General features: G+C 43.3%; 1 protein-coding gene across 4 annotated transcripts in view; it reads right to left on the bottom strand.

The window, feature by feature from the left end:
• The window catches only part of SORCS1 (sortilin related VPS10 domain containing receptor 1), a 474,955-nt gene that overhangs the window by 17,347 nt on the left and 429,881 nt on the right, over window positions 1-27,727 (bottom strand). For all 4 annotated transcript variants that reach the window (XM_036336058.1, XM_036336055.1, XM_036336056.1 and 1 more), the window contains exons 21-24: window positions 26,330-26,453; window positions 20,264-20,376; window positions 15,491-15,622; window positions 3,664-3,763 (exon numbers count right to left, since the gene is read on the bottom strand). In XM_036336058.1, coding sequence (XP_036191951.1) covers window positions 3,664-3,763; window positions 15,491-15,622; window positions 20,264-20,376; window positions 26,330-26,453 — 469 coding nt within the window. The remainder of the gene's footprint in view (window positions 1-3,663; window positions 3,764-15,490; window positions 15,623-20,263; window positions 20,377-26,329; window positions 26,454-27,727) is intronic.

The raw sequence follows: 27,727 nt of genomic DNA, 5'->3' as shown, positions 1-27,727 counted from the left end.
AGTCAGCCCTTCCCATTCTTTTCCTTTACTCTTCTAACTAGAGCTAGTTATTCCAATACAAGTCTACATCTACTCCAGCCCTTGAGCCAGTTATAACAGGGAGCTCAATAAGCCAGTTGATTGGGTTGGGAATTACAACGCCAAAAGGTCCTACTATCAAATCTAACAGGGAAGACCCTCGAACAGCCACAATGGTTGGAAATCAAATAGTTTTCTCACTCTATCCAAATTGGCCCCATTTAAGATTGGGCTTCTGCCTTGAACTGTATTGTTATTATCTTATTCTTTGGCAACCTCACATCATACATATGTGAACTGCAGGGCGCTCTCATTCAAATCTCAGTGTGCTTACCTGAGCTCCCAGAAATATCCCTCCCTTTGGCCGGTCCTTCTTCCCAGAGATCTGAGTCCTGCTCTCCAAATTCCCCATACGGAATAAACTATGAACATTAATTAGGGAAATTTTCCAGATCTTCCAAATTTTGCATTATTCCTTGCCACCTGGAGCTTAAACCAATCATAATAAACCTGTCATTGCTATGGGGAATGGGCTTTTTCTCCCAAATGGATTCATGGATGACTTTGCTGTATCCCTTTCTCTGGCCAGCCACTGGCAAACCAGTTTCAATTAAATGCCTACTTTTTTATTCTTATTTTTCAGCTTGATCCCAGCTCTATACCAGATGTCATTATAGGAAAGTATCCTTAAGAAACATTTGAGATAAGATTTCAAATTCAGCAACATGATCTGACCATCTGACCATCTTTGGAATGTGATATGACAATGAGGTCAATAAAAACCAGGCACATAACATAACTGATAGATGAGAGGTTTGGGAGAAGAAACGAATGAAATGTTAGTGGCCTCTAGAATGATAGACTGGGAAAGTAGGTTAGGTCTCTACTCTGATCTGTGATGCTCCCCTTTCTAACAGAGGCCCCTGGTAAATAACAGGGGAGTGTTTCCTAAGAAATCAAGGCACCCAGCTGAAAGCAAAATATACTGCCTGAAGACAGTGCTTATTTAGAAGGTGAGCATGCTGTAAAGCAAATTTTGCCTCCCAGGTGATGAAGTAGGTGAGGTTCAGTCTTCCCCCTAAACAGATTGGACCATCATTTAAATTAAATAAACAAATAACCTTTTGTTTTTTGGTTAATCCTAACCCAAGGATATTTTTTCCATTGATTTTTAGAGACAATAGAAAGGAGGGAGGGAAAGGAAGAGAAAGAGAGAAAAACATTGATGTGAGAGAGACACATAGATTGGTTACCCACATGTGCCCCTACTGGGGCTAAGGACCGAACCCTCAACCCAGGTATGTGCTCCTCACCAGGAATCAAAACCATGATCTTTGGTCTGCAGGCTAACGCTCTAACCACTGAGACACACAGGTCAGTGCAGCAAACCCATTTAAAACTATTTCAAGTAGTTACTTTCTACTGATTTGACAAAAGTTGTCAGTGGCATGGCTATTAGCATGATGTTTCTGGACATTGTTCATTCGCTTTAACTAGCTATGTGTAACAGTCATGTGTCAGTCACCACTATTCACCAAAGGCCAAAGGTCAACTTTCTTGGTAGGAAACGGCCAATTTAGATCATCAAATGCCCTGAGATAAGTAGGCAGACCTTTAGCTAAGGGGTTGCTCTAGTAGGGGCTACTTAATACTTCTGATTTCTTACACTTTATTTCTTCAGGGCATTTTCATCAGCAATATAATTCATAACATGACATTTGTTAATTTGCTTCCTGCCCAGCTTTCCCTTGTGATGGAAGCTTCATGAAGGCAGAGACTATGCCATTCAGAGAACACTGCTTGGCTCAGAGCAGGCAGGCACTCAATAAATGTCTGTTCAATGGATGCATTAGGATAGCAAGCTGTAGAATAACAAATCAACTTGACTCAGTCCTCCTTCCTCTTATGAGTCATCTTCCTCAAGTGACTCTCAGAATCAGCCATACCTCTGCTCAAAGCCTTTCCAAAGCCCAGCAAAGGAAGTACACACTGCCAAGCCTGGCGGAGTTCCACACTCTACCTCCATATCCCATGCTTAGGAAGATTGACTTAAAATTTGTTTTTATTGATTTCAGAGAGGAAGGCAGAGGGAGAGGGAGAGGGAGAGAGAGAGAGAGAAAGAAACATCAATGATGAGAGAGAGAGTCATGGATTGACTGCCTCCTGCACATAACCTGGGCCTGTGCCCTGACTAGAAATCAATCCATCCCTGACTGGGAATCAAGCTGTGACCTCCTGGTTCATAGTTCAACGCTCAACCATTGAGCCACACCAGATGGGCAGGCATAGTGACTTTTAAATATTCATTCCTTTAAGGCAGAGGGATTATTTTTTAACAAAAAATTATGAAATCATAATAAAAGGAAAAGATACAATATTAAGAGAAAAGAGGCCAACCTTCTTGGCCTTCCTATAGACCTAGGCACACCTCCATAGTCTCCAGGAAACCAGAGACTAAATTTGGAAACTCTTGCTCTTTGTCCCTACTTATTCCATGTTCCTTCCTTGGTGCTTTGGTGCTTAGAATATCTCTGGCATTTAATCCTAACCATCCATCCACCTTCTCCAAGATCCTTTCCTGTATCATTTGACTGGGTATAATTTATTTCTGATTTACATTTCCTATACATCTCTGTTAATAATATAAGGAGTAAAAAGAAAAACACACACAATAGTTTACTATCTGCCAGACATTACTCTAAGTGCATTACTTAAATTAACACAATCCTCACACAATCCCACTGACATAGGTGCTACTGGCATCTCTAAGGCCCAGAGAAATGAAGTCTCTTCTCAAGTTCTACATAGTGAGTCAGTGATGGGGCCAAGATGAAAACCATTGGTCTGGCTGCAAGATTGAAAACTCTAAGTGCCTAAGAATGCCCTTTTGCCTCCCTACCTGAGCATGTAGGCACGTTACTCACTGAGATACCCCACCACTGCCCATTCCCCCCACTCGAGAGCACCACCACCACTGCTACAGCAAACTTTGCCCCATCACAACCAGATCATATGTATTTTGGGGACAAAGATCATTTCCTACTGTACCAGCAAAGTAATTTGCAAAAATAAGTACTCAATAAATATTAATTTAATTTAGTATTGATACAACCAATGATAGCTATTTCTATTTACATGGGATTACCTGCATTATCATTGAGACTTCTATTTAGCCTTAGGAAGAGGGTTTATGTCTCCTACCTTCTATAGGTGAAGAGACAGAAACTCTCAAATTAACATTAGTTAATTTGTAAGATCATGACCAACTTGTGATTCAATTCCTGGCTACAGCCCTGTACAATTGCTAAGCCCCAGGTATTTCCACTGACTACTGTATCTCAAAACTTTAAAAAAATATTTGTAACATGAATAATTTGAAAATAAGGTTTTGCAGAAAGACCGGGAAAAAATGTTATTTGTAGAATTAACTTTATTTTTAAGGTTTCTGTTCAGATGAAACTTGCTGTTATTTGAGGAGTATGTATTTAGGTGAATCATTATTGGTTTTCGCCAGGACTAAGAAAATGCACTTTATTCTGTTGCCTTTCTGATAAGGAGCGACACCATATAGTTTTGCTATGATAAAAGGATTGAGAATCCCCTTTACTAGAGCCACTAGGAAAGACAGGGGACATGCAAACTGACCTGCTGTTAAGTGTGCTGCGTGGACGAGGACTTGGATCCCGGGTTTCAGCTCAAAGTGCACCGAGTTCTGGTTGAGCTTGTGGATCAGTAGCTCCGATATCTGAAAGAAGCAGCGTCATAGTGGGTGCCACCAAAACTGTCACACTGACTATAAACACATGTGCTGAGAAATATGTATTGCATTTACCAAGGCATTCCCAATAGTATGCTTGTGAATTACATAAATAAGTTTTAATAGGATGCTTTATTCCAGAATATGAAGAAGTAGTAATAATTATTTTTTAAAATATATTTTTATTGATTTCAGAGAGGAAGGGAGAGAGAGAGAGAGAGAGAGAGAGAGAGAGAGAGAGAGAGAGAGAGAGAGAGAGAGAGAGAAACATCAATGATGAGAGAGGATCATTGATCAGCTGCCTCCTGCATGCCCACACTGGAGATCTAGCCCACAACCTGGGCATTTGCCTTGATGGGGAAGAGAATGTGACCTCCTGGTTCATAGGTCAGCACTCAACCACTGAGCCACACCAGTCGGGTAGAAATAATTATTTTTAAGCATGACCTGACTTTACATGCTAAATGCTACAAAATAGGTCAAATAATTAGTACATCAAATACTTTTTAAAATTAAAAACTATCCTGTGATAGCTTAGAAAAGTCATGCCCAGTTTTCAAAATCTGTCATACACAGAGCTTAAAAGAAGCAGACATGTACAAGTTATACAGTGTGGTGAGATTCATATACAAGTATTTTATTAACTGTTAGATTCCATCTTATTCCTCCCTATGCTGCCCACCCCTTCCCCAACCCATGCCTTGTGGTTTTAACAGAATAGCTACTTTATGAATATTTATTGAATGGCAAATGTAGTTCTTGTAAAATAATACATTATATAGTTGAAACAAAGTGCAACCACAACTTAAGTAATGAATTGGCTGACCCTTGTTTCAGGTGTAGGACATCAGCTGACTGGCTACTTGGGCTGACATGTGTACTAGACAGATGCAAGGAATCCGGGGCCTCAAAATATCTAACCCCCAACATGGGGCAAAGAGCTTTATTTAGAGCAAGAGTGGGCAAACTTTTTGACTCGAGGGCCACAATGGGTTCTTAAACTGGACCGGAGGACTGGAACAAAAGCATGGAGTGTTTGTGGGAACTAATATAAATTCAAAGTAAACATCTACACTAATAAAAGAGAAACATGGTAATTGGCGTACGACCGCTACCCTTTTCATTGGTTAATCAGCGAGATATGCAAATTAACTGTCAGCCAAGATGGCGGCCAGTAGCCAGGCAGCTTGAAACTAACATGAGGCTTGCTTGCCTCAGTGACTGAGGATCGTTGGAGGAAACCAACGTTCCCCGCCTGCGGCTGCAGGCCTCTGAGCGGACAGTTTAAGAAACATTGTAACAAATACCGCCGGACTTCAGCCAGCAGATTCGCAACATTGTAAGCAAAGGCCAGAAACCTACTTTCAGCTGCGCGGAGGCCTAAGAGCTGGAGCCAAGCCTCAAGGTAAAGCTGGCCCAGAATAAAAAAAAAAAAAGAAAAGAAAAAAAGGAGCGGTTGGGAACTTCAGTCACTCCCAGCCTGAAAACAGCCCTCAGCCCCTCACCCAGACTGGCCAGGCACCCCAGTGGGGACCCCCACCCTGATCCAGGACACCCTTCAGGGCAAACCAGCCGGCCCCACCCATGCACCAGGCCTCTACCCTATATAGTAAAAGGGTAATATGCCTCCTGGCACCGGGATCAGCGTGACAGGGGGCAGCACCCAAACCCCCTGATCGCCCTGCGGCTCTGTGTGTGACAGGGGGCGGGGCCCCAACCCCCTGAGCAGCCCTGCTCTGTGCCTGATAGGGGGGAGCTCCCCAACCCCCCCCCCCACGGGCCCTGTTCTGTGTGTGACGGGGTAGAGCCATAACCTCCCCATCGGCCCTGCCCTGAGTGTGAGAGTGGCGGCGCCCCAACCCCCTGATCGGCCCTGCTCTGTGTGTGACGGGGGGTGGCGCCACAACCTCCCCATCGACCCTGCCTTGAGTGTGACAGGGGACGGTGCCCCAACCTCCCAATTGGCCCTACCCTGAGGGTGACTGAGGGTGGCATCACAACCTCCCGATCCGCCCTGCTCTGTGCATGACGGGGCGGCGCCCCAACTCCCCAATCGGCCCTGCTCTGAGCCCGACCAGGGGCTGCACCTAGGGATTGGGCCTGCCCTCTGCCACCTGGGAGCAGGCCTAAGCCAGCAGGTTGTTATCTCCCGAGGGGTCCCAGACTGCGAGAGGGCACAGGCCGGACTGAGGGACCCCCCTCCCCCCAAGTGCACAAATTTTTGTGCACCGGGCCTCTAGTCATTACATAAAAGGGTACGGTCTTTTTTTTTTAGTTTTATTCATTTCAAACGGGCCGGATGCGGCCCACGGGCTGTAGTTTGCCCATGGCTGATTTAGACAGTAAGAGTATAAGGTAAGGTTTTAAAGTCAAAGTAAAACTGTTCAGTTTAAAGTAGAAAACCCAGCTCAATTTGCTTTGTTTTGCTTATATTTTTGAGCAAATTATGAAAAGTTATCAACACACTCCTATTATTATTATTACTAGAGGCCCCGTGCATGGGTTCGTGCACCAGTGGGGTCCCTAGGCCTGGCCTGTGCCCTCTCACAATCCGGGACCCCTACGGGGATGTTGGAGAGCTGATTTCGGCCCTATCCCAGCAGGCCAGGCCAAGGAACCCCAGTATGCATGTAAGATCTTTGGTTAATCTCTTCCAGCCCTCCCCACTTCTCTCTCCCCCCTGAGATTCATCAGTCTGTTCCATGTTTCCATGCCTGTGCGTTGAGAGTCTGCCCCCTGGTGGTCAGTGCGTGTCATAGCAACTAGCCAATTGGTTGGTAGTAGATTAGGCTTTTATATATATAATTTTTATTTAAATCCGAACCCAAGGATGTGCTTTCATTCCTGAGAGGGGGAGAGGAAGAGCTAGCAAGGAGAGAGAGAGAGAGAGAGAGAGAGAGAGAGAGAGAGAGAGAGAGAGAGAGATGGATGTGAGAGAGAAAGAGAGAAACATGGATCATTTGCCTCCTGCATGCACCCTGACTGGTGATTGAACCTGAAACCTGGATATGTGCCCTGACCAGGAATGGTACCCACAACCCTTTGGTGCATGGGAGGACATTCCAACCAACTGAGCCACACTAGCCTGGGCTCACTCCTATTATGATTTGGTCACCTTGCCTTATTTTTAATATCCTAATCATCAATTTAGTATTTATTTATGTTACTTTTAAGTCTAATTAGATGCTCCCTGACCATGATTCTGCTAAATTATTACATGTGTTTCCTTTTATATTTATAGAATTTAATTTAATCCACTGAGTCACAAAAATGATGCATTTGATTCTTTCAGCAGTTAAGCAGGGTCAGGTGGTTCTGTTTTGAAGTCCCTTTTGGAAACCTCTGCTTGGTCACAGAGAGGACTGCCCTGCGGATGAACTTCTTTGCTGGAGGACTGTCAGTTACCTGTGGCTGAGCACCTGGGATCCGTGCAAGCTCAGCCTCTCTAATGTTTCCATTTGGCAAACCATGCATAAAAACAAGATCATCATACAATTATATCGAAAACAGCTTTGTTCTCTATATTAGGCTGTTCTTTTCCCTGGGCACCGGGTATCTTTCATTATGCTCTGGGTTTACAGGAAGAGCGGGTTTCTAACACAGACTGAAGAATGCTTTTCCTCCGGGTTCTCTACATTGTTGTGACACCCAGTTCCCATTTAACCTTGTTCTTCTCATTCAATTTGTAAGGTCTTTATAGGGATTTGACCCTGAATTTTCAGTGGAGGTCAATCATAAATGTTTTGATTATGAAATGAACACATGTACACATACAGAAATGTGTAAATATATATATGAAATATGTAGATAGTAGTAATCATGTATGTATAAAATATGTTTATCATGTTATGTAGATATGTACATGTACACACTCATATTTATAGTAAAATGTTTTAATTCAAATAGGAAAGACTTATCAGAGGTAATTAAGGAACTGCTCTGTGTTGTGGAGTCCGTCATGTGGACAAAAGGGAATATGTATTTGCCAGAGAAAGGCTTTTCTTTTTCAACCAGGTGGAGTGATATAGATTTCTTATCCCTGAGAATGTTTTTTTCCTCAAGTGAGTAATATAAATAACTAAACAAGAAAATAAAGTTCATCAGACTGTCATACTTCTAGATAGTCCCTTATGAATATGATGAACTTCCCAGAATTTTATTTGTTTTCATTTATAACATTGCTTCATTGGCTTTATCTGTGTCATTGACCAAATTAAGCAGGCTATGAAAAAATCATCCAACAGCAAAAGGTATGTTTCATGTATTTAACTTGTGTCAAAGGACATGCAATGAAGAACACATCGTTTGCAGGGAAGAAATTATACACGGAGATAAAACTAAATAAAATTCACCTTGCATACAAGAATCATTTCAATTACAACCGTGTACTTCTCTACTCACATAAATGAATGTCAAACTGTTGACAATATTTTAAATGTTTTCCATGCCACTTACAGAAGTGTTTGTCCTCTATTGTTTTCATCGGGTCAATGGTATGTGTTTTAAGTATATTATCTATGCATTGCACAATTTATATTGGTACAATTGCATATTTTTATTGTTTTGTTTTGTTTCTCTAACTCCGAATCTTTCAGGTGTTAGTGCTGGTATCTGCTTGGGAAGGAACACGGACCTTACAGGATATACCTCAGTTTTTAATATTTGAAGAGTTGAGTCTAGACTGCAATATTGTTTGACTCTTAGTCCCTGGGCATTTTCGGCAGAAACATTTTCCTTTAACCAGGTGAGGAAGAAAGAGAGCAAAAGATATTTGGAAAGAGGAGGAGCTGGGCAGGCTTAGGAGGTTTTACAGACACATTTCATTCATTACTCTGCCATCTCTTATTCACCAGTGAAGCACACAGCTTGTAACTCCAGTCCCATGTCAGCTGACCAGCATGAGCTATGGGAATCAGCAACTCCTAACTTTATCCTCAGAATGGCCACAGTCTGTTTACCAGTTAATATAACATGCAATGTTTGGGAGAGTCTTCGGCTATGAAAGGAGTAAAATAAACTGGAATCTATAGAAAAGTGTGGTGAGAAGGACAAAACCTTGCATGATAAAGAATCAAGTGAAATAATGTGTGCTTGCTGGGAGATTGGACCCGCTGAAGCAAGTTAAATTTACTTTTCTTTTCTGTCCAGTGAGAGTGTACTGTCTTAGCAAATCTCATTTATCCTTTGTTCTGTCACCCCCCTCAACCCCCTCTGCTGCTGACCCACAGAGTCCATTTTCTGGTTTCCTTCAGCTAAATAATCATGACCAAAGAAACAACTTATTATCCTTGGCATCTGCCAAGTGGTGGAATATGCCTGTGCTTCACATATAACTCACACTTCACCCAAAGTACCACTTCAGAAGACAGTGGGGATTCCAGAAAATACTTGGAAAGCTACCTTCAAGAGGATGCAGGGGGAGGGACCTGCTGAAGGGAAAACACCAATCTTCTCCATATCTTCTTCACCAAGTATGAAATTTAAGGGTAGCAATGACAGCAAGCAAGGTGAGGCTAAAGTCACTAGGTTAAAATCTCCAGGGCCCTGAAGCACTGAAGGTACCTTTCTTGCTCAAGCTGCAGGTCAGCAGTGGTACTGTGCTCATTGTGATCACCCAGGGCCGTGGTTGGCAAACTGCGGCTCTCGAGCCACATGCGGCTCTTTGGCCCCTTGAGTGTGGCTCTTCCTAAGCCTTGGGAGTACCCTAATTAAGTTAATAACAATGTACCTACCTATACAGTTTAAGTTTAAAAAATTTGGCTCTCAAAAGAAATTTCAATCGTTGTACTATGATATTTGGCTCTGTTGACTAATGAGTTTGCTGACCACTGACCCAGGGATACAGGCTGGTGAAGCAGCGCCCTTAGTGCTGCATTCATAGCACCCTAGGAGGGCAAAGGAGTTTGCAGATGGCATTTGGATACTTCAACTTGGAAGTGACGCATCTCACTTCTGCTCCCAAGTCATTGGCCAGAATTAGTCACACGGGTCTGCCCGACCAAAGGAAATTATGGGAACAACCCTACCATGTATCCAGAAGTCAGTGAGCTGGAAATATGTAGGTAATAATGGTGATGGTTACTGCACAAATAACACATTCAACATCTAAACCGTTTTTAATAAAACAAATTGGGGGCAAGCACAGACTCAGATTATTAGAATGGTAGTGTCAAACACCGAAACATGAAAAAAGAGTAGAAAGACAGCAAAGCAGTTGATAAATTTATAAAACATGTCATGCAAATAAGTGGTAAATGTGAAATTATAGATTCAAAAGGGGCTTTGGCAGACTTATCAATGGCAAAGCTACATTGGGCTAAAATACTAGTGCTTATCTCTGAAGTTGATAGAAGGAATGGAAACCCTATTAAATATAAGTAGCATCCTGGTGCCATATTTAAGGAGAGACTTTCCTAGAATGGCCTTGGAGCTGACCTACTCAATCAATCTTGATTCTGCTACATTATTAAGGTCCCTTCAACTAGCAATTGAAGAATCTTTCTTTCAGATTCAACAGAGGAAGATCTTCCCCAACTCATACAATTAGTGGGGAAAGCAATGGGGCCAAATACTAATTCTAGTTAACACTAGCTCATCTATTTCCATTCTTTCTTCGCCCAAGATAATCAGTGTGATGAAAGTGACTAAGAAGTTTCCTGGGTGATATAAGGAAGAAATAGATCGGCCATACACACTTCCTCCTCTCGTGTTCTTCAGAACTAGCTCTAAGCTCGGTCTCCTTTTGCCATGTTACTTTTGGGCCAAATCTTACCTATTCTACTTTTAGTTATGGTTTCTTACTTTAATGATCTTTTTTTTGTGAACTCCAGAGTATTTCTATGGCTCAACTCCTCACATTAATAAATCCAGACAAAGTAGGCTCTGTGGGCATATAAAAAATAGTCTGTTTATGAATTATATTTCAGAGTAAATGTTTACTTCCTTAAAGTGCTGCCAATAGACTGTCCCATTTTCAGAAACACCTTTCCTTTCCCTGAGTCTTAGACTCTGCATCTGTGGTGAAGTGTATATGAGAACACAAACAACTGAGGCCCAAATACATTGTTGGTGGTTGACATTTTTCCCATAGTCGTTTTCTTCCTTTTAAGTGTTTTCATGCCCTTTACAGATTCTGCAAAAGAACCGGTAGGGTAGGCTCCCTATATCTCCAGCCAAGCACCCCAAACAACCTTCATAGAGCAGGATGCTCTTTCCTCCCTCCGGGGAAGCCAGATACAAATCTGCTTACCTCTGATGATTCAGAGAGAAGGAGGCACAGCCATGGAGGGGAAGGACTGCTCTATATCTGCGCAGCTGGCCTCGGGGTAGCAGAATGTGCTGTCCCTGATGAGGCCAGCAAAGGGCAAGCCAGCTTCTCCTCACTCACTGGAAATCTGAAATCAAGGCGGGTGGAACCCTCCCAGACAGAGGTCACTTGATTAACCCGGCCCACGTTACTTGATAACAAGGTCAAGTACTTCTCACTGTGAGGGGATTTTCAATTTATTTCACAGAAAAGATAGCTCAGTCTAAGCCATCATCCCTCTCCCCGGGGAATGCTGATAGAGGAAGCTAAAGGAGGAAAGGCAGGAGCCCTTTGCTGGGGCGTTGTCCTTACAGTCTCCAGGGTTCATCTGGCCAGGGTCCCACTTCTTCCCCTGCTGGGGGGGTGGGGGGGTCCTATGCAGTATCTTTACAAGAAAGGGGCCAGGGCATTAAGAGGAGGGATAAGGTGAGTCCTTCCAAAGTTCCACCTGGGATTCAGAGTACAGCCTTCAAATAGGGGGCAGGGGATCCTTTGGTTTGGTTTGGCTTTGAATTCATTTAAAATTTCTGTATAATTTACTACAAAGGGAGTCAGTTGCTTTGGCCTGCCCAGTGTTCCTTCTCTCTTATTATGCCTTTCTTTAAAGAACCATGCCCTTTATTATTTTAGTCCTTGATTTAGGAGCCCCTTCCACCTACATCCCTGATCCAGGGAGGGTATAACCCAGGGGTCCTCAAACTTTTTAAACAGGGGGCCAGTTCACTGTCCCTCAGACCGTTGGAGGGCCGGACTATAGTTTAAAAAAAACAAACTATGAACAAATTTCTATGCACACTGCACATATCTTATTTTGAAGTAAAAAAACAAAACGGGAACACATACAATATTTGTATTTGCATGTGGCCCACAGGCCATAGTTTGAGGACCCCTGGTATAACCCATCAGAGTTGACACAATCTATCCCTCTGACCATTGGGCAAGTTAAGAGATGCCCACTGCACCCAAGTCAGGCCAGTGGAAACTGTCAACCTGGGCTCTCGAGATACAATCAGGGAGGCATTGGATGGGATTAACAGCTGACTCAACAGCAGCTGGGAGTGCCTGTGGCCACTGTTGCTTTCCTAAGTGTTAGCTTCATTATTAGGCAGTCTTCCGACATGGCAGCAAAGAACAGGGATAGAAAAAAGATGGAGAGGGGAAGAAAGAGGAGTAATTTGATACTTCTGAGTGACCCAGAATTCACCCATGCCTGAACTATATAGCCTTAGATTTCTCAACTAAATAAGCTCTTAACTTCACTTTTTCCCTTCAATGCGTTTGAATTGGATAGCTGTTAATTGTATTCAGAAACACACACAAATGCAAAACATATCTCATTCATTTCCTAGTATAGTGCATCAGCCTTGGTATCTCTGGGCCCACAGAAGTACAGTGGTATCCAAATCCATGTCTGTAGCATGGGATGTCAGGGCAGGAGAGCACTAGACTGGACAGTCAGTTGCAGAAACAGAACTATAAAAGTTGTTTCACCTCAGGCAAGTCACACCTCCACCTTGGGGCCTGAATTCTTTCATTTTAAAGCCACTGAGTCAGAGAGAAGGGTCAAAGGACCCCTCTTTGGAGGAAAACTACAGGTTTCTGATGGGCAGCCCATGTTTCTCAGGTGCTTGACACCTGGCCGTTTTATATGTTGATCCCATTACTGCCCTTTTTCACCAGGGTACCACCATTCTCCCCAACTAAGAAACTGATCTCATGTGCTTACGTTGGCATTTGCTTGGTTGCTATGTTTAGTTTAGTTTGAGCTCTTAATGAGGCTGAAACACTGGCAAATTCCTTAAACAGAGTTACAATCTCTGGCTTGGTGCTTTGTTTTCCTTTAATGCTACAAATCTGCATGATGACTTAGATGTGTCTTCCTCACTCCAGTATAGTCATTCATACATGCTCTTTCTGTTTCCTACTGACCTTGTTCACTTGTGTAATTTCATTTATTAATCTTTTTCCCCTTACTTCCACCATCCTCTTTCTTCTAATACATGCCCTGACTGTATCAAGTAGTCTTAAGTTATTTTTACATTTTCTATATTTTCTCCTCCTAAATGGCCATAAAACTAACCACCATCCATTTAGCAATACTGGACATCCACGATAGGACAAGTACCTTGCCATATCATTTCTTTAATGATATCTCAAACATCCTCTGAGATGGATGTTTCTTTGGCTGAATTATTGAACTTTTCTGGTCCTATTTTCTTCATCTATAAAACAGACACAATGACTATCACAGCTTAAACTAGAAACCTGGTTTACATTTCTCCAAACCTGTGCTCTTTCTAATAAAGTAGTTGGACTCCCTATACATGTGCCAAATGTTAAGTCACACAGCCTTCAAAGACGACAGCCATCATCAGGTCTCTGATTAATGGTCTATTAATACCTGGTCTCAGGCTACCTGGGGACCATCCCTCAGATTTCTGACAATGCCTTTGTAGGAGGCACTCAGACAAGACAGAGAAACAAGAATTCCAGAGAAAATAGACAGTCAAAACAGGATACATCCTTACACAAGCAGAAGAAGTTTCACAGAACTTACCCCTCTTCTTTCTACATGTTCCCCCCAAGGAAAACATCTAGAATGAATTATACTTTCAGAGAAAAGTGGAAAGAATGAGAAATATAGATGCACAGGTGATGTTGTGGCTAGAGAATTTGCTGGTTCTAAACCTGGACTATCCCATACTTGCAAAGACTATGATCTGGACTTCATGGATAATCAGTAAGAGGAGGACCTAAAGGCCTCAGATCTCCTTTCCCGGTAGGTTTTCATTAGTAATGCTGAATAAGAAATAATTCATTTTTTTCCCCTCCGACTAAATTGCAGGTGCAGGTAATAATTTGTAGAATGTGATGGGATGCTGAGTGGTGGTTCTGGGCAAGGTCAGATGCAAATCTGATGGGTTACCTGCTGCCCCCACTTCCATTGCAGTTCACTGGGAAGTTGGGGTCAGCAGGACTTGCTTTCCATGACAGCTGTGTTTATTATTTGCACCTGGAGAAAATGACAAAGGTGAGCCTTCTGCCAGGTGACAAGGTGGCAGGGGAAAGAAGAGTGTGTAGGAGGTAGGCCATGCTGTAATTTGGGGTTGTGTTGTTAGTCAGGCTGTTGTAGGGGATTCTCAACGCATCTTGGAAGACTACTGATCATAGGACTTGATTAGGGGTTCATTCTAAATAAATGGAAAAGCTCCAAGTACTAGAGGGGAAAAAGCTAATATTTACTTAGTGCCCCAGAGAAATCCTATCTTTAATCTATTGGCCAGAAAGAATTAAGAAACTGAAGTCATATAGTTTCTAACAGGGTAATGAAGACTGATCATTTTAACTCAGTGGGCAGAGAAAAAGAACAAGAAAAATAACAGCAACATAATAATAATATCCACTACAGAGATTGGAGAGACTTGAAGTTAAAAGGAGGGGTGGAAGGAATTAAAGGGGACAGGTAGGAGAGAAACACACAGAGATACACACAGATATAAACACACACACAGTTACATTAATATTCCAGAGGTGGAGGTTTCCTGGAGCTGATATTACTCATTTGTTATCAGCACACATTAGGTCAACATCTTAACATAGTGTGATAAAGAGGATTCATGATCTGTACAAAATTTGTAGCTTTTATAAACAACTAGAGATCTGGTGCATGAATTTGTGCACGGGTGGAGTCCAGCTGGCCTGCCCTGATGGGGGCCCATTGGGCCAGGCTGGTGGGGGGGGGGGGGGGGCTGTGGGTTGTTGGCCAGCCGGCCCCACCCCCAATCTGGGTGATGGAGGCTGATTGAGGAAAGGGCCTGCTGGGGGGATGGGGGCAAGAGGGGGGGGGGTCCCTGATTGGGGCCCAGATCAGGCTGGTTGGCTGCCACAGTGCCCTTCATAGCCACCAGTCGTTCCGGTCATTCTGATTGTTTGGCCATTCTGGTTGCTGGGTTTTTATATATATAGATATCATGCATATGAAGCCAATTAATTCTCATGATACTCTGGTGATGAGAATAAGTAAAATAAGATATAAATAGGTTCAAATTCTGCATTTTGTTCAGCCACTTGCCTTTTTCTTAACATCTTGGACAGTTTGTCATGTCAATATGCATAGACTTATCTAATTCACTGTAAACTCTGTAGAGCATTCCAGTGTGGATATACTCTGAGTAACTGAGCCAGAGTGTACAACAAACACTTGTGCATTGTTTTTTTTTGTGAAGCTGTAGCTAGATCAACAGGTTATGAAAAAGAAATGGAAGACCAGAAAGTCTAAGGCTCCACCAACAGTTGGTGCTCTCGCTCTCAAGCCCAGATCCCTGAGAGCTGCTGTGCGGTGGTTAGACACGAGCAGGAGTGTGATGCAGGCCTCTGGGGAAAGCTGAAATGTCACCTGGGGGACTCACCTGCTCCAGATCCTCTGCTGACCTTTTGTTCTCCCTTGTTGGATCCTGATATGGCAGGACAAAGAGCTCAGCAGCCGTGGGTAAACCAGGGAGCACTGCCACCAGGATGTGGGGGCTCGGAACCCCAGTGGCCTGAGGGGGAAACACGGAGGAGCATGTAAGTCCTGAAGGAAAGATGATGAGAAGGGGCCAAGCATCCAGCAGGGAGTGGGGGTGCGGTGGTAAGAAGACGCAAGGGGGTGTGGGTGAGGTGTGCAAGCAGGGTCCTGGGTGCACCTTGTAGGAAAGGATGTGAGAACCAGCACTGGGCTGCAAGTGCTGGCTCAGAGTCAGATTGTGTGAGGTTTGATCTCAGCTCCATCCCTGTGAAACCTTAAATACTTTATCTCCTCTGTACCTCCATTCTCTCAAGTAAAAAGTGGGGAGACTGGCAGTACTTATGAAAGGGTGGTTTTGAGAATTAAGTAAGTTTCACCTAAAGCATCTGTCGCCATGTCTGGGGACTCAAATGTTAGCTCCTCTTCCTACAGGACATCTCTGGTGAGTGGACCTTGTGAGGAGAAGACCCTCACTTAGTAAACGTTATCATCTGCCCCTCACGCCTTAACCCTTTTTAACCAAACTTCCTCCTTCCTGGTAGCACTAGAGTTACTCCTTCAAATGGACCAGTCACATTTGGTTGAATGACTCAACCTAATATAACTCTCCCATATCACACCCCTCAGGCACCTGCTGACTTCTCCACATCACAATAACCTGAGGACCAGCCAGTTTCATGAAGCACACTGAGCCCTTCCCTTTGCCATGCTGTATCCTGTTAAAGTTACCGTTACCACTCAAGGACTTCCTCTTAGTTCATCTGCTCTGTTTTGAGCTTATATCCCAGAGTTTCCCCTGAGTCTACTTTCCAGATGGTCCTAGAATCAATAGCTCCAACCCCAGCCATACTCTTCCTCGGTCAGTCAGAACACCATTGTTTTACTAGGACTTCCAGCAAACATGTCAAAAAAGGACCTTCTCATTTTCAGCCGTAAAATATCAATTCTACATGTGGATGACTCAGGGTGGTCCTTTCCCAGACACCCTGGCTTGAAGCCTTCCATTTACTCTGACATTACACTCCCCTTCCCATGTATTATCTATTCAGTCTGAGAGATCTTGATAAGTCAACCTCCACAGCAATGATCCTATTGGTTCCCTCCTGTTTAAATACCCGCTGCTAATATCCCAATTCAGCATTTACATACTCTCTCCCCTCAAGTTTTACAATAATCTCCCCATTTCCAGGGGCTTGGCTACTACTTTCAGATTTAGTTTCCTTCAGTCCAACTCAGACTGTTTGTCTGTCTAAATCGTTGCAGTAATTCCCACTACCAACTGGATTGACTATACATTCAAAGTCGTCTCCAATATGGTCCTCCTCATCCTTTCCAAATGAAATTAACCACAACTCACACAGTCATCTTATGCTCCAGCCAAATGGAATCATATACAATTTCTCAGAATTACAGCCTTTTCCTGAAAATGTTTCTGCATGTTCCAGCTTCCTGAGAATGTCTTTTCTCTACATTGGCTGCTGAAACCCCACTCTCCTTCATGAGTTTTCTTTTAAAGTCTGCTTGCTTCTATATATTTTTCAAGATTTCCAAATTAGGTGACTTTTTTGTTTGTTTGTTTCTGAACTCCACCTTGATTTATAATTTTTTCAAAGTTGTAAGACCTCCCACTTATTGGGTCCTTCCCATGTGACTAGCACTGTGCTAAGCAACTTAATATTTTGTAATGCAACCTTCCATGACAACTCTTTGATACAATTACCATTATGCCCCTTTTTGTTGGTAAAGACATATCACAGGTTGGGGTACTCAGGAAGCTGACTTGAGTTTAGCATTTGGGGTGTTTATTAAGGGTGCTCTTGGGATCAACAGCTATGGGAGTGAAGAGAAAGAAGCAAGAATAAGCAGAGGTAGAAGTTGAGCTGTGATGAAGGCCCATGGCAGCCTCGGGTGGCCTTACAGGGAGTGAGGATGGTGCTTCAGGTGTATGTGAGGTTAAGCCAGGCCCTTCTCTAACTGCATCAGTCACTGGATGTGAGCACTGACATGACCTGGAGCAAGGCAGGTGAAGCCTCTACCACAGCACTCCTAGCAGTTAAGACAACAGTCTTTTCCCGAATGGGGATCTGGGCAATGCATCTCTATTTCTGTCACAGGACAGATGGCAGATGGAGGAAAGGGAAACAATGGCTCAAGGCCACCTAGGTAGTGAGTGGTGATGATTAGTCTGGGACTTTGGTCTGACCATGAAACCTCTGTTCATCACCAGTGCTTAGTACCTCCCTTTTCCTGACAATGATCACACAGCAGTTCCTATCACAGCCAATATTATACTGTTCTATGCCCCTACTAGATTTTTAACTCAAGATTGTCTAAACCATCCTTATCATACTAAAAAATGCTTAATGAGGACTTTTGGTGAAAGATGCCATGGTGAAATGTCAACAGAAAAACCCCATTTGATGAGAAAAAGGTGATTGTTGAAAGTATCACATATGTCTCCTTTTTCCCCCATTGACCTCTCCCCACCTGCTCCTGCCTCCCAGCACATGCCCTCACCCCCCTACTGTCTGTGTCCATTGGTTATGCTTACATGAATGTATACAAGTCCTTTGGTTGATCTCTTATCCCTCCCCCTGCCTTAATTCTGTCATGTAATGAACAAGAAAAGTACAAATAAGTTAACCGCAAGTTGTACCTCTTGTTGGGTTTATTATGGTAAACTTGGCAATGTGATACTTCAGGACTTAAGAAAATGGCCAAAGGCAGGGTGGGGCGCTAGGCACCAGGGGCTGGGTCAGCTGCCTCTTGGGACTGGGGAACCAGGGAGTTTTCAAAATTGCCTCTATCCATCACAGCCTGTCCTGAGGGATGTTGAGCCTGTTTACTCTGCATTGGGCTGATTATGCTATACGTCAGCCTAGAAATATTCTTGAGCAGTCATTTCTAGCCACTAGACAGCTGGTGGAAAGGTGGAGGCTCAGGGCATCTGATCCCCAGACAATAAATATGAAGAGAAATCAGCCTGAAAAACTGGTCACTGCTGAGCTAATGCCTGGTTGATAAATCATGTGGGGACACTGAACAGCTGCCTGGGAGATCTATAGGGACATGGATCCCTAGAACGCTGTAGACTGAAGGAGGAGGGCAGTGAGTTCATTGAAGGGCAGGCGCCAGTCATCTCTCTTGGACAGCAGAGGAGAGAAACCAGTTATCACACCAGAGCCAAATAGCCACAAGGGCAGAAGGGCTTATTCCAGTGGGTCCTGTGGTCTAGCAGCTGCGCCCTCTGGTGGCCATAGTGTTTAGCCACCCATAATGTCATGGATGCTGAGTCCTGAAGACAAAGGTTGAGAAAGGCATGTACCCAGAGGTGTTTGAAGATACCCCTTCCACAGCATACTATTCCACTTACCCCTGTTTCTCCATATAATAAGACAAAGGATGGAAGCAGAGTGGAGTGGTTATGAAAGTATGAAATCAAGACTCAAACCTTGATGGTCTGACTCCAGAACCTGAATTTTAACTGTTACCTTGGACAAGTTATATCTCTAAGTTCAGTTTCCTTGCCTGTAAAATGGGAATAATCATACTATCCACATCCTAAGCTAGTTTTTTAGTGATGAAATGTGTTAAAATTGCAATGGCACTGAGAAGAGTTTTGGAATATTGTAAGTGCTAAGTAAATATCAACAAAAATAATAGTATGAATATGGGACAGGCCAGCTGTTTGCTAAAAGGGTGGATGCAAGATCACTTTTCTGAACAAGGTTATCTGCCTTTAGCCAATATCTCTATCACGTATTGGGTGCAGGAGAGAATGTACAAAAAGGTACACCTACATTGACTTTCCTTTGGGGCTAAGAATATACCCTAGGAAAAAGTCTCTCAGCTCTGATTTTCTGGGTGTGTGCAATAATTCCAAGCAGCTCCATACGCAGACATCCCTCCTCTGATCATTCATGAAAGTGGAGTACGCACAGGGCAGTGTGTCTAAAAGAAGGTGTCTTCTCGAAATGCCAGTGACATTTGCTTGGAGAGGGACACATCGCATCACCTGGTTATTTTCCCAGCAACCCCAGGAGCTGTGTTTCACAGGTAGCAACCCAGACATTGGACTCAGAGCCTTCACTTCAACGTTCTACCTTCATCACTTATTCGCTTTGAGGCATTAGGCAAGTTAACCCCTCTGAACCTCAGTTGCTCAATCTGCAAAATGAGGACAAATAATACCTTCCTGTCAGGGCTGTTGCAGGCAACAAATGCCTTTAAAAGACCTGGTCATAGAAGGATGACTAACCATCATGTTCCGAGTGCTCACTGTGCCGTTATGCTCACCGTCTGTGGAGCTGGAACCCAGGGCTGCTCTTCCTAATTGGATTCACACTGTGTCTCTCAGCATTAAGACACGTAAAACCAGAAGCTGATTTTATACTTACTAATGGCTCATCATGAACTCTGCGATATGACTGTGTCACAAACTCCCACGCTCTTCTCTAAGTAGAGTTAATGGCCACATATTTGTTTACAGCTTCACCCCCCGGAAGCATCTATGATGCATCTGCAATCACGGAGCTCAGCTCTGCAGATATCAGACAGATCTCCCAGGGGCTCCAGGTCTCTCCTGTCGTTTCTTTGCATAAGGATTCCCTCACCGTGAAGCTCTTCAGGGACAGTCCCTTCTCAGCCTGGGCAAGAGAGAACCATGTGCACTCACTTCCACCAGGGACTTTTTGATGACTCTGCTGATGTCCCTCCTCCACTCAGGGATGTCCGGGTTGTAGTCGTCCAGGTTTGGAGAAAAGGACAAGCGAAGAGATCGAAATTCCTCTGGGAACACAAGAGTAGGGTGATCACTGTAAGTCAAGTAGTTCTCTCAAGAAGTCTGTATACCTTGCATTGTGTGCAAAGACCTAATGAAGGGTCCATTTCCTCCACACTCACCGGAAAGACCCGGCTAGAAGGCAAATTCAATATCCCATCCCTGTTATCTCCCCGCTCCTCTTTTTCCAGAACAAAGCCCTAGGCCCTGGTCCCTGCTCAGCTCCAAAGCCTTTGTCCATTGTCCCCCAGTTCCAGACTCGGTACTCCTGACATGAAGTGACCTGGAGCACCCTGAATCCACCTCAAGTTCATGACCCTGGGCCTTTGCACACACTATCCCTTGCCTAGAATGCCCATGTTTCCCATCTTCCATGCAAACTTAGAGCATTTACTAAATGAGTGCCCTCTCCCATCTTGTTTTAATTTTCTTTTTTATGGCACAACTGCATTTTGCATACACTTTCATTATTATTACATGATTGCATACTTATAATTATTATTATAGTCATTCTGTTGCTATTTTTTATCTTTATGGTTCAGATTATTACAGATGTTCCTCTTTTTCCCCCCATAGCTCCCCTCCATCTGCTTCCCACCACACCCCAGGCCCTCACCGACCCCCCAACGGCCTCGTCCATAGGTGTAAGATCTTTGTCCAATCTCTTCCCTCACCCCCCACACTCCTTCCCCCCGAGAATTGTCAGTCTGCTCCCTTTCCATGCCCCTGATTCTATTACATTCTGTTGCTATTTTGCGTTTGCATGAAAGTTTTATGTAATGGAATTTAAAGCTCCTCAGTTCAAGGGTTTTCTTAGTTGTCTTTCTGGTCCCTGAGTTAGTCCCACTCCTCCAGGAAGTAGGTGGGATGACAGAAGCGAGAATTTTATGAGGAGAGAGTTGGAGAAAGAGCCACAGGAGCTTGAGCACCCCTGACTGTGATCACAGACAGGCTCTGCAGCCTGTGGGAGGTTCAGAAAGACTGTGGGAGAGTCTTCCAGCCACAGTCAGCCAGAGGGGTCCCCTGTGCCCCAGGAATGGATCTGCCCTGGACTTCCTGTCTTAGTCACTGGTGGGCATCCACACATGGAAGGTGTAGCCTTGGCCACAGGATGGTGCTGGGTTTCAGAGCATAGCCCAGAACCTTAATTCAGCTCAGCATTTGGCACATGGCTCCGCATGGCATGTGGAATACAATTTAATAGATTTTTACCACAGCCCCTCATCCCACACAACCCAACAGTGACTTTCTCTGCTGCCTCATGTCCTGCAGGGTCCCCACTCCAGGCCCCAGTCCTTCCCTGGGTTCCTCAATCTGCCCACATTAGCACCATGCTTCCAGGTCCCTAGACTATAGCATTCTCAACTTTCTTACCTTTCAGGCTCTCCTGGGAGAACCCCCTCCCACCAGCCACTTTGGTATCCTCCCTTTCACCAACTCAAACACCCTCCATCATATGACCCTTCTTGTCTTTTTCATATTTCTTGCTGCTTAAATTATTTTGTTTTTATTGTCTGTTTCCCACTGGAATATAAACACAATGAGGAAAGGGGTATTGTATTCCTGGCTCTATGAAATGGTTTCCTGTTCATGGCTTTTCAATTCCCATCTATAAGTCATTCAATGATTAAATTTTTCTGTTGAATAAATAAATGCATGAATTACAGTGCAGGCTCTCTGTAATTTCTACATTTACTATTTAACTAACATTTCTTGACTTAAGCAGCTCCTTGTGTTTGGGGGTTCAGCAACAAGGGCAATGCTGTGCACACATTCAGGAAACATAAACACCCACTTGCATTTCCTAACAATGCAAGGACTCCTGGGACACAAGCTTTGATGACTCCTACATGGTAAGGTGTGCATTAGTGGCAGTCCAGAGATGTCTATTTTCAGAGTTTGACTATTTTACGAGTCACAGGTTACCAATGTGAATACCACCATGTCCGTTCTGATGGAGAGCAGTAAAATGCATACTAATTAGTAGCCTGGTCAATGGCAGTGCTAGAAAATCACCCACTGAGTCCTAACTTTTCACTTCAAAGATATGTTTATGTCATTTTCACTTCCCCAGAACCTCTTATCAAACTGTAGAAACTTCATCTACAAGGGAAGATGTTTATCTTAATAAAAGGACACAAATGATGACGCTCCCTCTGAAATTACTTAGCATGTTAAACAGTGGAGTGGGGTAGAGGGGGATGGCTGAGCAATGTTATACTTAAGTTCATTCAACAAATAGGGGATGCATGTGGGAGGACTGAGAAGGGTACACATCAATAATACATATGCACATCCACATCCACACACGTCCACATATACATACATATATACATATATATACATATATATACATACATATATATATAGTAGCTGCTGAGAGAAAGGGAAATTCTACATATTCATATATTCTTGGTTGTATTAAAAGAGTAAACCTGTGCCCTGAAGCACATTAAAGGCAATAATAAAAAGGAGATTTTCTTTCCTCCGGTCTATTAGGTGTCTTTAGGTGGATAATCATTCCTCTGTCTACTTCCCAAATACGATGCCTCCTTCAGTGTGACCACGATGGCCTTAATGTTCCCTTAACTTGACTGCATTCCAGACAGGTTCCTTCCTGACTATAGGTCCCTGACCTCTCTTTTCTAAGAGCATTTACTTTGGCAAACTTTCTCTGCCCCTTTGAGATATAAATCTTCTATAAGCCATGAATAGCTTTCTCAAGGACCAGGGAGCCATGCCTTTGCAATGTCATCATCAAGAAAATAAGACCCCTACCACTGAGGGCGGGGCAGGAGCCTCACTTTCTAAGCACCAATTAGCAAACACTGATGTCCTAATTACATTGATAATCCCCCAAAGTCCTCTAGTACTTTTCCACTAGCTCATCCCAGAGTTTAAACATCTCCCTGCCTTTTGTTTAGGTTGAATTGAATCTTGCCGAACTCCATGTGCTGCAATTTGCCTTTAATATGTCAAAAGTGTCATTACAATTTTCTAGTCATTCATATGCAACTCTGGACAACTCATCTGACTAAAGACAAATTTAAAAAAGTGTGATGGTTCAGGGACTTGGTTAGAGGAGGGGAAACCACTTCACCTTTTTCAATGAAGATAACCCATCTGAAGGGGTGCCTCTCTTTTGGGAATCTTGCATGATACCACTACACCAGCGGCGCCACTGGTGACTCTCTTTTGAATTATGCCTTTTAAGGAGTTTTAGGAAGAGGAACAACTAAGTAGCAAAGTGGTTATAAATGTTCCCTCTGAATTCAGAGTCTTAGACTCTGTTTACTATACTTACCTCATATTTTCTCATTTGTAAAACAAGGATAATTATAGCATATTTCTCATAAGTCTTTCTCAACTCTGTTCAATGAAATAGATCATATATATCAAGTGCTTAGAACAGATGCTGGTAATGGTTCCTCAATGTTAATTATTAGCACTACCATCATTATTGGATCTGTCACTGAACAGCAGAATAATGTTAAGTCAGTAATTTCCCATTTCTGGGCCACAATTTCCTATCTGCAAAATGACTACTTGGACCATGTAAGCCTAGAGAATACATAGATTTAAAGTTCTCTCTGTTGTTCTAGTAAGAAAATATTTGATACTCTTAACCAAGTGGACATCTGTGGGAAGAATGGGTCAGTGACCCTAGTGACACCTGTGCCATCCAGGAAGATGAGAGAGGAAAAAGAGCATCAGATGGAAAAGACATGAGGGCCAGCGCAGTCGGGAAATCTCAGAAGCATGAGTCCTTGGTATGGATGTTCTGTGTTGGAAGCCCAGTTCCACCACTTACTAGACAGGGCAAGTTATTTACCCCTCTGCAAAAAATGAGTAATACTTATACCATCGTAATTAGCTAGTTCTTATGAATAGGAAGAAAGCAAAAGGGAGTCAAGCATTGCCATCTGGGCAGCTTTACCAGGAAGCTGCAACTTTACCCTCCCCAGAGAACCATGGGTCCACTCCCTCCAGATCACTGGGGGAAGGGAGTGGACAAAGGGGGAATGGATGCATGAGCAATAAAGTTGGGGTGACATAGGGAAGGTGCCTGTTGGTCTAACCTGGGAGCAAAAATAATTGGCTAGAGGAGGTGGGGCCACTGACAGCCTGGGAAAATTGGGGGATACATAATCCCCCAAACAATGGAATACTTCACTCTCTTTTGGCTCTCTTGTTCCTCTGGCTTGGCTCCTGCTTCCTTACATTTACCCATGTTCCCTTCATAGCCATGTGGCAATGGGCTGATAGACTGCAGCTGGGAACACAAGCTGAGGTCCAAGTTAGCCTGGGCTATGCAAATATGGAACAGAACCTTGAGCAATGGTTGTAATCCTAGTGCTGCTAAAGACACAGCTGGACTTCTTCCTTGACTGGATGAAGGAAAATGGGATCTTGGGAAATCATGGATGTAATTTCACACAACTAAAAGCCACTCAATATCCTGTGCGAGTCTCAGAAAATTCCTCTCTTGTGACATGGCAAGAACCCCACATTCACCAGCAACAGATGGGGATGCAGAGAGCTCCCCAGCAATAACAATAATATCACCTATCCTACACTGGGGTTGTTATGAGGATTCAATGCAACCCAGGGCATAGAAATGGGTAAAGAAGTAAAGAGAAGCCATATTTTCCTCCTGATTGAACTCTGGCTGGGCCATTGCCTCACTGATGGGACCTTGTGAGGAAAATTGCAGCCCTGGTCTACTTGCACTTACTATTGGGCTTATCAATTTCTTGGCAGGGGTGGGGGGTTGGGGGAAAAGGGAGGGGACATTATGAAATCTAACACCCAGCTATGCAGGGAATATCCTCCTCAGACACGTTCCAAGTTGCTTACAAATTACTCTCTGAATTTGAAGGTCAAGTTGGCAATATGAGAAATGAGAAAAAGAACCTGCATCAGAATCAATTAATTCTGGAACTGGGACAATTGATATTATCTGAACCACCAGCTGGTTTGTCTGTCTGTCTATCTATCTATCTATCTATCTATCTATCTATCTATCTATCTATCTATCTCTATCCATGCATCCATCTATCCATCTATCTATCATCTATTCTCTCTCCTTCCTTTCTCCCTCCCTTTTGTACACTCTCTCTCTGCACAGCATTTACTGTCCCTATCTTCTTTAAAATTCTTTTTTTAATTTTAATTTTCCATACTGCATATGTACCACTTCCATATCAACAATAAAAGTTCACATTTTTGTTATCCACTAATAACAGTGCATCCATCTGAATATCCTTCTATGCAGAAAAAAATTTCCCAAGTGAGCTCAATTTGTATAAACTGTTTTTTCAATCCTCATTTTCAATTAATAGTTCCACCTTTCCAGTTCAGTACATTTTCATTCCATCTAATAATCTGACCATATTCAACTTCCCCAATGGATTACAAAATTACAGTGACGTGTTCAAATCAATATCCAGTATATGACATCTGCCTGTTATGACCCTTCCATCTCTTTTAATCTAGCATCATTTTTATGATACAGATTTGTGTAAAATATTTTCACAGTATTTAGATATTGGTAGATTCCTTAACGTTGACTTTTGTAGAAAGCCTCAATATTAACCATTTTCTTTTATAATTGGTTTTAGCTATTCAAACAACACCAAGATGCCAAATGGAATGGAAGAGCCTTACACATAATGAAGCTCACCCTACCTAAGGTGAGTGAGCGAAAGGACACTCTATGTGCACCAGAGACACGTGGAGAGAAAAACAAAACAAAACAATAACCCCTCTGGGGTCTTGTGACTACTATTTTGCTGGTGTCTCTTCCCTAAAAGAGGAGACCAGACCTGACTCAGCTCTTTCTCAACCACTGTCCTCTCTGCTCTGGTTAGAGGTCATAAGCCGGATGGCCTCTGGCACTCTGGTACCGAGTAACCTCTCATCAGGGGGGCAGCGGTGAATCAATGAAGACAGAGTACTCACCATACACTGCGATGGTCTTGGTGTCTTGCAGAATGGCATTCCCAGCTGAGACCTGCACTGTGATGGTGTTCATCCCTTCGGAGGTAAACTTGAATGATATGCTGCCTTCCAAGGTGATCAAGGGCTAGAATAAACAAAAGCATGGAGTAAGGGCAAAGCTATATATATTATTGATTTCAGAGACGAAGGGAGGGTGAGAGAGAGAAACATCAATGATGAGAGAGAATGACTGATCTGTTGCCTCCTGTACACCCTCTACTGGGGATCAAGGCCACAACCAGGGAATCAAACCTTGACCTCATGTTTCATAGGTGGATTCTCAACCACTGAGCAACACTAGTGGAGCCAAAGCTCTTCAGTTACAGACGAGACAGCCATCAGCAAGCATCTTAAATCAGTGGAGGCTCTTTTTGGTGACATCTGAGTCCATCCATACCTCCCCATCATCTCAAGTCCAGACCAGAAAGGGGCTATAGAGCTATAGCCCCAAGTAGCCCTGCCCATGTCTTCTGAATTTGACACTTCTCTTCTGGCACCATACTGAGGGCTGGGAAGATTGATATATTGTGCTTGTTGATGGGATATATGTGTCTTTATGGATAATCTACTCATATTAAGCAGATCCTTTCATTCAAGGAAATATTCAGATCAGACCAAAAGAGAGGGCCATAGGAACCCAGATTTAAGCAGCAGTCACTGAAAATCTACAAACTGCCAGTTGTTTATCTCCAGGGTATACTAGTCATAATAAATTGCAATGGAATACAGCAACCGTGAACACCAAAACCACAGTAGTTAACAGGAGTGGCCTGGCATGGCTGGGCTTCCTCTGAGAGGCCTATCAGCATTTCATGGAAGCAGCTTCCATGGAAAAAAAGTACTAATTGGATGGTGGTTTGAGGACTCAAACAAATAAATAAATAAAGACAATGACTTGGACCAGTGCCTGTGCTACAATTGGATGCCGGGGTCCTGAAGGAAAAGATAATTAGCCTATGACCTCCCTCAACTCACTCCCTGCAATCATTTCTTTCCTGTCTTTTCTTAATTAATTTTAAAATCAAAAGTCATTTAATTCCCTGGATGGCAGAGGGAAAATGAAAGCCAGCATATGAAGGTTGCTCAACATGATCTATTGAAAATGTGGTTTTCTGCTAAAAGGTAAATAATAGGAGACAGAGAATAACATCGTTTAGGACTTTCACCTTCCAAGACTAGCTTTCAATAACATAGATTTCTACTCTCTCACTGTGTGTCATGTCCTCTCAGTTTTGGATGAATTTACATGTATAGTTTCAGAAGTAATAAAAAATGGGCTTCTTTTCAGCTGAATTAATGTTAACTGTAGAGATGAGAGATTCCTTCCACTGTCAGGCTTGTAGCAGGGCTAGAGGGGAG

Source organism: Myotis myotis, unplaced genomic scaffold, assembly GCF_014108235.1.
Source record: "Myotis myotis isolate mMyoMyo1 unplaced genomic scaffold, mMyoMyo1.p scaffold_m19_p_15, whole genome shotgun sequence".
Classification (NCBI taxonomy): Eukaryota; Metazoa; Chordata; class Mammalia; order Chiroptera; family Vespertilionidae; genus Myotis; species Myotis myotis.
This window is presented reverse-complemented; position numbering and strand designations above follow the sequence as displayed.